The sequence below is a fragment of the Berghia stephanieae genome, chromosome 5 (assembly GCF_034508935.2).
Source record: "Berghia stephanieae isolate SIO BIC M18660-M18661 chromosome 5, UCSD_Bste_1.3, whole genome shotgun sequence".
In the NCBI taxonomy this organism is placed as follows: domain Eukaryota; kingdom Metazoa; phylum Mollusca; class Gastropoda; order Nudibranchia; family Aeolidiidae; genus Berghia; species Berghia stephanieae.
Genome location: NC_088364.1, coordinates 66,725,963 through 66,735,962, shown reverse-complemented (window position 1 = coordinate 66,735,962; position 10,000 = coordinate 66,725,963). Strand labels below are relative to the sequence as shown.

At 34.3% G+C, this 10,000-nt stretch overlaps 2 protein-coding genes across 2 annotated transcripts in view; both read left to right on the top strand.

Moving 5' to 3' along the window:
• The window catches only part of LOC144973468 (core histone macro-H2A.1-like), a 592,749-nt gene that overhangs the window by 431,280 nt on the left and 151,469 nt on the right, over window positions 1-10,000 (top strand). The window lies entirely within an intron of this gene.
• Window positions 1-10,000, top strand: part of LOC144973453 (dual oxidase maturation factor 1-like) — a 17,068-nt gene that overhangs the window by 3,381 nt on the left and 3,687 nt on the right. The window contains exons 2-7 of the mRNA XM_078915914.1: window positions 5-219; window positions 733-790; window positions 5,746-5,880; window positions 6,950-7,042; window positions 8,980-9,133; window positions 9,722-9,936. Coding sequence (XP_078772040.1) covers window positions 61-219; window positions 733-790; window positions 5,746-5,880; window positions 6,950-7,042; window positions 8,980-9,133; window positions 9,722-9,936 — 814 coding nt within the window. The 5' untranslated portion in view covers window positions 5-60. The remainder of the gene's footprint in view (window positions 1-4; window positions 220-732; window positions 791-5,745; window positions 5,881-6,949; window positions 7,043-8,979; window positions 9,134-9,721; window positions 9,937-10,000) is intronic.

Genomic DNA, 10,000 nt, shown 5'->3' with positions numbered 1-10,000 from the left:
CCAGAATTCAACACAAGAGATCCATAAACTATCTTACCCCTGATTTCCTAAAATCTCAAAATGACGTTCGATGCGTTTCGTGAGCACGGCGAGCCTACATATCACTCCGCTGTGCACTTACCGTGGGAGGCAGACCTACTTGTTTGTGGACTCATTTACTGTTTTTCCATCGTGTTCCTGTCTTTCTGTCTCTTGGTGCCTGGAATTGCAGGAAAAGAGGTTTGACTCTTCTTTTTTTTTTCCCCTTGTTCCTTTTGTTGTTGTTGTTGTTGTTGTTGTTTTTCTTTCTTCCTGGTGAATAGTTACTTTTTCTCTTTTTAATCTCAAGAATATAAGACCTAAATTTCACCGTCACTATGTGAGTATATTTTTTAAAAATACTTATTTATCTGTTGTTTAAATTATTAAATTTTTTATTTTTTTTTTGGGGGGGGGGGGGGGGGGGGGGGGGTGACGCGAGGATTTTTTAGCAATCTATTTTTATATGACATATTTATCAATTTACAAGCTGAGCCCTGGTTTTTGACGGAATCTAGATTTCATAGCCTGTGCTCGATTGTCGTAGATTTGTGTTTGTTTTGTTTGTATGTTTGTTTGTTTTGTTTGTTTGTTTTTGTTGTCTTTATTTGTTCAATGGGGGGGGGGGGTCGTTGATTTGAGATATTTTCGGGATCTTTTATTGGGAAGTTTTTAAATGCATAATAATTCAGTTCATATTTTTATTTTTTCCAGAAATTCCTTTTCATTTTGAGAGTGTTCATAAGCTTATTGATTGGTGCATCAATTTTAGGTAAGTGAATAACGACTATATTATAGTAAAGGTAGAATGAAATGACGTCACTGTGGTCTTTGTTATTATTATTTTCTTTGCAAATCAGCGTTTATGAGTAATTCTCACTAAACTGTATTAACCAGACTTTAAACGTTTTAGGTTATACATTGTTTTGTATGGTTGGTCCGTTATTCTTCCGGATGGCAATGTTGTGAGCTTCTTAGCAAAGCGCACACTATCAAAACACATTATAGCAAGCGATCAGAGAATTTAGATGATATTTGATTCTGTGCTTTCATTGGTTTTGATAGAGAAGTATATCCACCAACCGTATGTAGATATATGTTTTCGATGATGATGATGATGATGATGATGGTGGTGGTGGTGATGACGATGATAAAATGAGTACCTGGCCGTTAACAGCGTTGTCTCTGTCTAAATATATTGTAATATCGCCTAACAGGCGTCATGTCCTGTCCTAAATGTTATTTGTTGCTGTTGGCCAGAGACCCCTTATAAAGCGCTTTGAGCACGTTTAGTAGATTTTGCGATGTATAAACGCTCAATTTAATTTGATTTTAATGAAGATGTAACGAGTAATTGGCCTTTATAGCGTTGTCTCTATTGGGGAAAAAAAATTGCAATATCGCCTTGCAAGCGTCATGTCTCGTCCTACTGTTGCTGTTAGCTAGATTTTTCTTGAAAAGAGCTTTGAGCACATTTATTGGATTGTAAAGTTAAAATGACCAGAAATTTGAGAAACAAATTTTTTTTTTGCCAGTTTAGAAAATTCTATTAATTTTCCAAGATAGGACAAAGAGGTCATGACGACACACCTTCTTCTCTTCCGGTTCCAAAATCCTTGAAGTGTGTATCTAACCAGTCCATCAGAGGACTAATAATGAATAGTTTACACACTGAATCATAAGGTGACATAAGATGGGTGACAAATATTATACACTTTTATTTCTTCAAGTGCCGTCAAGCGTCATCTCAAAAGATTTTAGTAGCAGGATGTATAGGCAGATTCTTAACTCACTCAATCATAGAGTTTTTTGCTACTTTTCAAAATTGGAAAAAATATATTAAAAATGAGCATGTACATAGATAGTTTTATTCAACTATCATTAATATGCAAGAACTAAAAGAATTAGCTTTGATACTACGCCTATAATTTGTCTCATAATAATGTAATAAGTAGGCATGGGGTAAAAGTAACCCCGGGTATACTACGGATATAGATAGAATGCGCTTGGCCAAGGAGTTCACAACATTGCCATCCGAAAGTATAACGGACCAACACACAAACTCTGTGTAACCATGAACTTTTATAGTCTTGTTAATACAGTTTAGTGAGAACAACTCACAAACGCGGATGGCAAAAACAATAACAAAGGCCTGAGTGACGTCATCTGCATACTATCTATAGTCGGTGTTAGATAGTGCTGGGCGGGTACCCGCGGGTAATAAAGTTAAACCGGGTACTCAGGTAAAAGGACGGGAAGCGGGTACCCGCTTCAACAAGTGGAAACCGAACTGAGAGTGATAATTGGATGTAATACAATTTTGATTTACATATTTACATTTACATGACATTTTTCAAAAGATTTTCCTCCTTTATTTTTCAATTACATTGATTTTTTTTGTTTTATTTGTTAACACACGTTTGATTCAATTTTGGAATCAACAGATTAAGACTATATTAGTTCATATCTTTTAAAGGAATCTCAGGTATTTTTTTTTTTTTGAATGGTTTCATTGTAATTAATTATCCTTGTTTCTTACTTCAGTTTCGTTTCATTTGTTGTAATAAATAATAAAAAATAAATGAATAAATAAAACAAAAATAATAAAGCCCCCCCCCCCCCCTTATGATTCAGTGTTTTTTGCCATCCGTGTTTATGAGTAATGCTTACTGAACTGTATTAACCTGACTATAAACGTTCATGGATACACACAATTTGTGTGTCGGTCCGTTATACTTCCGGATGGCAATGTTATGAGCTTCTTAGCCAAGCGCATACTATCTATAGATAGAATGACGTCAGTCGGGGCTTTGTTATTGTTTTTTGTTGTTGTTTTTTTTGCCATCCGCGATTATGAGTAATTCTCACTTAACTGTATTAACCAGACTATAGATAGTATGCGCTTGGCTAAGAAGCTCACAACATTGCCATCCGGAAGTATAACGGACCAACTCACAAAACTATGTGTAACCATAATCGTTTATAGTCAGGTTAATGCAGATTAGTAAGAATTACTCATAAATACGGATGGCAAAAAACAATAACAAAGACCTGAGTGACGTCAACTTCGAACTATCTATAAAGGTTCAAGGCTACACATAGTTTTGTGTGTTGGCCCGTCATATTTCCGGATGGTAATGTTGTGGCTTCTTAGACAAGCGCATACTATCTATAACATTTATTCGTGCTCTCACGTTTTTAAAGATTATTTGACTCCCTTATGAATAAAAGCATTAATAATCTTTGTTGGTGCGGCTATGTGGTCTTGTGGTATAACACTCGCTTTCGGATCGGATGGTCTTGGGTTCGAGTTGAGTCTTTGGAAAAGGCTCTTTACTCTCATTCTCTTACCGTACTCGTGTGTAAAACGAGTACCTAGCCGTTGACAGCATTGTCTTTATCTGAACAAATTGTAATATCGCCTAACAGGCGTCATGTCTTGTTCTACATGTTACGTGTTGTTGTTGGTTAGGGACCCTTTGAATAGCGCTTTGAGCACGTTTAGTGGATATTACACAGTATGAAAGCTCAATTTTCAGTTTAAAATTATTTATTTTAGTTTAAATTATGGAGATTAAAATTTCAAAGCCCAACTAAAAGAAGTTTGAGGTTAAAGTCTTATTTTTATTTTAAACAAAAAAAAAATCAGTTTTTAGCATCTAAACCACCCCGACAGAATACCGTTTTCATAAGATGGGTTACAAATATACATTTTTATTTCTTCAAGTGCTGTGAAGCTCGCCTCAAAAGAGTTTGTGACACTGTCCACCTGGCATAAGAAAGACAACTCAGTAATAATCAACAATTTTGATACTCATGAAGGAGTGACATCCCCTGATTTTGTATTTCAGTCACTCTGTTATATGAAAACAACGACGGGACGAAGTAAATACAGTAAAAGTGAACAAGTCCCTAGAATTTCGTTTTAACTGATTATTACTGTATTTGTTTATCGGTCAACGACTCAGCAGTGATTCAAATTCAAGACTATATAAAAACTACCCAAAAAAAAAACTCTGTTCAATCTCATTAAGAACAAGTCTCTCTCCCTCTCTCTCTCTCTCTCTCTCTCTCTCTCTCTCTCTCTCTCTCTCTCTCTCTCTCTCTCTCTCTCTCTCTCTCTCTCTCTCTCTCTCTCTCTCTCTCTCTCTCTCTCTCTCTCTCTCTCTTTTATTTTATTTTTTAAAATATTTTTAAAAACTTTTTTGCTTTTTGGTTTGTTTTTGTAGTCAATTTAAATTCAATTTTCAACATCATTTATGACAATGTCAATGTGACAAAAGAAAGACAACTCAGTAATAATCAACAACTTTGATACCCGTGAAGGAGTGACATCCCCTGATTTTTTATTATTTTTTTTGTACTACTTATATGAACAGAACAATGTTACAAAGTAAATACAGTATAAGTGATCACGTCCCTAGATTTAGTTTTAACTCTTTATTACTGCATAGGTTTATCCGTCAACGACCTAGCAGCGATTCAAATCCCAAACTACATAAAAAGGTTATCAAGCAAATACAATACAAGAGGAAACATACCATCAAAATACACGTTTGGAAGAACCAAAATATGGAAATTCCGGGGGTTTTTTTTCCAAAGAGCCATTCGTGAAAGGATTGCATCACCACTAAGATAAACTTATACTATATAGCATTTATACAGAGCAATATCCACTAAACGTGCTCAAAGCGCTTTACAAGGGTCCTTAAGCCAACCGCAACGCTTAACACATAGGACAAGACTAGGTGCGTGTCAGGCGATATGAATTAATTTTATGGGGGGGGGGGGAGTCATGGACAACGCTGCAGTTATTAAAATACTCTAAATAAATGCTCATATTTATTATTATATAAGTCAAGCATTGTGACAGCAATGCGGCTCAAACTTCAATCAAAATTTTGTTCCGTTTCTGATTGAGGATTGTCAAGCGCATGAACATGATTCATGAAAATGCGCTGTATAAAATAATATCCATGAAACAAGAGTCGCATAGCTGTTACATCTCTCATGATAAAAAAACGGTATTATCTTACTCATTCACTAAATCCTCTTCGGGCCTGCTGGCTCTTAAGGCGATGCAAGGGATCTCCACCTGGTCCTGTCAGCTGTTAATCTAGGGACCGCGTCGACGGTCAGGCCGTGGCCTTCGCAAACTCATGGCCTGACACTGACCAACAAATTACGTCAAAAGACAAGTCTTTGGCCACGAAAGAAAACAAAATCGTGAGTTGTATTCAAAAGTTGAGATTACTTGTTTTCTTGACCGCTACTAAAGACAACTCACCAGGTAGTCTACGTACCTAAAAATAAACGTCAAAATATGGGTCTCAGCAGGCTATAAATAGTTCGAAGTTGACGTCGCTCAGGTCTGTGTTATTGTTTTTTGCCATCCGCGTTTACGAGTAATTTTCATAAACTATATTAACCAGACTATAAACGTTAATGTTACACAGAGTTTTGTGTGTTGGTCCGTTATACTGCCGGATGGCAATGTAGTGAGTTTCTTAGCCAAGCACATGCTATCTGTAAGTTAACGATGGCAACGGTCAGATCTGTCTGCTTACGGTCCCTCTCCAAGTCTCCTTGGGACGGCTGGTTTTCTCTTTCCTTGGGATGTCCATCGCAGAGTGTATCTAACATCTAGTTGGAGTAAACTCAAACCCCGCTTTTAACTGGTTAATAATTTGTTTGTTTGATAAACGTTTTTTTTTTTTTTTTAACTAGTCACCAACTTTGCGATGACGTGGGAGACAGCAGAAACCACAACCACCACCAAATATAAGGCGGGAACGGGTCAAGAGGTCAATGCTACCATTGGGGTCAACATTGGCCTGAGAGGGGTCAACATTACCCTGAAAGGTACATGTATATTATAAACATTAATAAGCTGTCCTATATTATGACACGAGCATCACAAAGTAGAATAGATAAAGAAATACTTCTACTTCTGATAACCGAACGAATTATGGGCTTGATTTAACTTTGTTCTAATGAGCAATCTTTTGCCATAATGATGATAATGATAAAAATAAAAATAATAATAATAATAATAATAATAATAATAATAATAATAATAATAATAATAATAATAATAATAATATAATAATAATAATAATAATAATAATAATAATAATAATAATAATAATAATAATAATAATAATAATAATAATATAATAATAATAATAATAATAATAATAATAATAATAATAATAATAATAATAATAATAATAATAATAATAATAATAATAATAATAATAATAATGATAATGATATTAAGAAGGAGGAAAAGAAGAAGAAGAAGAAGAAGAAGAAGAAGAAGAAGAAGAAGAAGAAGAAGAAGAAGAAGAAGAAGAAGAAGAAGAAGAAGAAGAAGAAAAAGAAGAAGAACAAGAACAAGAACAAGAAGAAGAAGAAGAAGAAGAACAACAAGAAGAACAAGAAGAAGAAAAAGAAGAACAACAACAACAAGAATAAAATTAATAATAATAATAATAATAATAATAATAATAATAATAATAATAATAATAATAATGATGATGATGATGATGATGATGATGATGATGATGATGATGATGATGATGATGATGATGATGATGATGATAATAATAATTTTGATGTTGATGATGATGATGCTAATGATGATGATGATGATGATGATGATGATGGTAATGATGATGATGATGATGGTGATGATGATGACGATGATGATGATGATGATGATGATGATGATGATGATGATGATGATGATGATGATGATGATGATGATGATGAGCTATTAATTGAAATATTATTCAACTTGTCCTAAACGTTGCTATTGTTTATTTAACTACTCTTCTCCTAACAAATTAAGTCATTAAAAAAATACAGCTTAACTTAACAGGTTGAGTGTACAAATGTCTCACGTGTTTTTCTTTTCTTGTCTTTTCAGCCGATGACCATGCGATAAAGGGTGAGACGATTGACTATAACGAGAAGTTTAGTTGGGAGGGCCTGCAGGGACGGCAAGGGTTTGGACCTTTTGGTGAGTTGTGGTGCAGTCGTTGTTGGTCTTGGTGTTGCATTTGTTGTTGTTGTTGTTGTTGATGTTGTTGTTATTGATGATGTTGTTATTGATGATATTGCTGTGTTGTTGATGTTGTTGTTGTTGTTGTTGATGATGTTGTTATTGATGATATTGCTGTGTTGTTGATGTTGTTGTTGTTGTTGTTGTTGTTGTTGTTGTTGATGTTGTTGTTATTGATGATATTGCTGTGTTGTCGATGTTGTTGTTGTTGATGATGATAATGAAGATGATGATGATGATGATGATGATGATGATGATGATGATGATGATGATGATGATGATGATGATGATGATGATGATAATGATTATGATGGTGGTGATGATGATGATGATGATGATGATGATGATGATGATGATGATGATGATGATGATGATGATAATGATGAGGATATTGATAGTTGTTTTTGTTTTGTTTTTTGTTTTTGTTTTTGAAGCTGTTATATACATTTTTGTTTATTACTGTCTATGGGTGGGTTACTTTACGCTAATTATTTCATTTGACTTTCGTCTATGGGTACCCTCCTCTTGGTATTGGCAGTTATTATAAAGTGATATGCGATATTTACTACATGGAATAGAAAATTGGTTCCATATGGCTTGCTTGGGGGGGGGGGGGGGATAAGGCATCGCGGCTATGTGGTCTTGGGGTATGGCACTCGTTTTCGGATCGGAAGGTCCTGGGTTCGAGCCTCGCTCGGCGCATAGTTGAATCCTTGGAACTGGCTCTGTACTCACATTCTCTCACCGTACTCAAGGGTAAAGTGAGTACCTGGTCGTTGACAGCGTTGTCTCTGTAAGAAAAACAATTGTAATATCGCCTTACAGGCGTTATGTTTCGTTCTACATGTTACATGTTGCTGTTGGTCAGGGACCCATTGTAAAGCGCTTTGAGCACATTTAGTGGATATTGCGCTGTATAAAAGCTCAATTATTTTTTTAAAAATTATTTGACCATCGGGAATCTGTGAAAATGCGCTATATAACTATTCAAATGTATACTAAACTGTGAGAAGTTATGAATTAAATGTACAAAAATCACTCTCCAGCTAATATTATAAACAGTTAATACTTCACGTGCAGAGAACTTTTCTCCCGTCCATCTAGATTTGTCGTGAAGTATTGCAGTATTAACTGGTTTTGTTATGGGCTGAAGAAAAGTTCTGAGTCCAAAACGTTCCGTGTCTATTCCGTGTTCATTTTTAAAGCTGTTATATTCAGTTTTGCATTAATGTACATAATTGTTCACATTTATATAGCTTATTTACTTTGATCATTTCATAATTTGTTTATTTATTTATATATTTTTTTGTTTGTTTATTTATTTACCCGGTTTGTTTTTTATTTACGTGTGTTTATTTGTTTATCGATATTTGTCTTATCTTTATTCTTTAATATTTGTCAATTTAATTTGTTCATTAAAAATAATTGTTTGTTTGTTTATTTATTTATTTATTTATCTCTCTATTTTAGTATTTTGTTCTTCTTATTTAAGCTGTTGTACCTATTTTGTTTACATTACTTGTATAAATTGTTCAAATTTATTTATTTATTTGTTTATTTATTGAACGATTGATTGGTTTATTTATCTATTTCTTTGTTTATGTATTTATTTATCTATTTATTTTAGTATTTTTGTTCTATTTTATTTACTTATTTATTTATTTATTTATTTATTTATTAATTTATTTATTTATTTACTCCTTTTTTTCTTTCTTTATTTCTTTCTTTCTTTCTTTCTTTATTTATTTATTTATTTATTTGTTTATTTACTCCCGTATTTAATTATTTATTTATTTTGTGCATTTTTGTTTTATTTATTTATTTATTTATTCATTTATTTATTTATTTATGCCTTTGTTCAATGCATATTTTGTCTTTTTGTTATTTCCTCTTAGCCGGCAGATTTAACAGAGAGTACAGAGCCGCCCAGTTCAGAGGTCTTCCGTTACCAATATTATGGGTAGCTGAATATTTTACTATAGATGGAGAAGGCATTCGATGGGGGCGCCACTATCGCCAAGCAGGCTATTACACACATGTCCTTTTGTGGTGAGTGTTATTTTGGATATTCATGACGTATGACGATATAGATGGATCCACATTGACGTCACTAAGCTCTTTGTTACTGTTTGTAATAGCCATTTTAATGATCAGTTCATCATCATTATCATCACCACCACAACCACAATCATCATCGTCGTCATCACCAATTTCATCATCATCATCATCATCATCATCATCATCATCATCATCATCATCATCATCATCATCATCATCATCATAATAATAATAATGATAATGATAATAATAATAATAATAATATAATAATAATAATAATAATATAATAATAATAATAATAATAATAATAATAATAATAATAATAATAATAATAATAATAATAATAATCACTATCACCACCATCACCAACACCATCATCATCATCATCATCATCATCATCACCACCACCACCACCACCATCACCACCACCACCAACACCATCATCATCATCATCATCACCACCACCACCACCACCATCACCACCACCACCATCACCACCACCACCACCACCACCAGCAACATGATCACCACCACCACCAGCATCATCACCACCACCAATACCCCAATCCTATTCCACAGGCTAGCCTTTCCTCTATGGATCATGACAAACATCTTATTCTTCGTCCTCCTCCGTTACGGCGCCTACTTCATGGTTCTGACTGGCCTATCCATGGTGAGCTCCAACATCCTCTGGGCCTCCTACAGAAACGAGTTGGAACTACGGATTCCTTTCACAGAACATGACGTTCTCGACTTTTCATTTGGGGCCGCATTCTGGGTCTGCTTAATTATGGGTGAGTAATGGTATTTGAATGGTATCCCTTCAGAGCCATTGGGCCCTTGGAGCCTGAGTTTTTT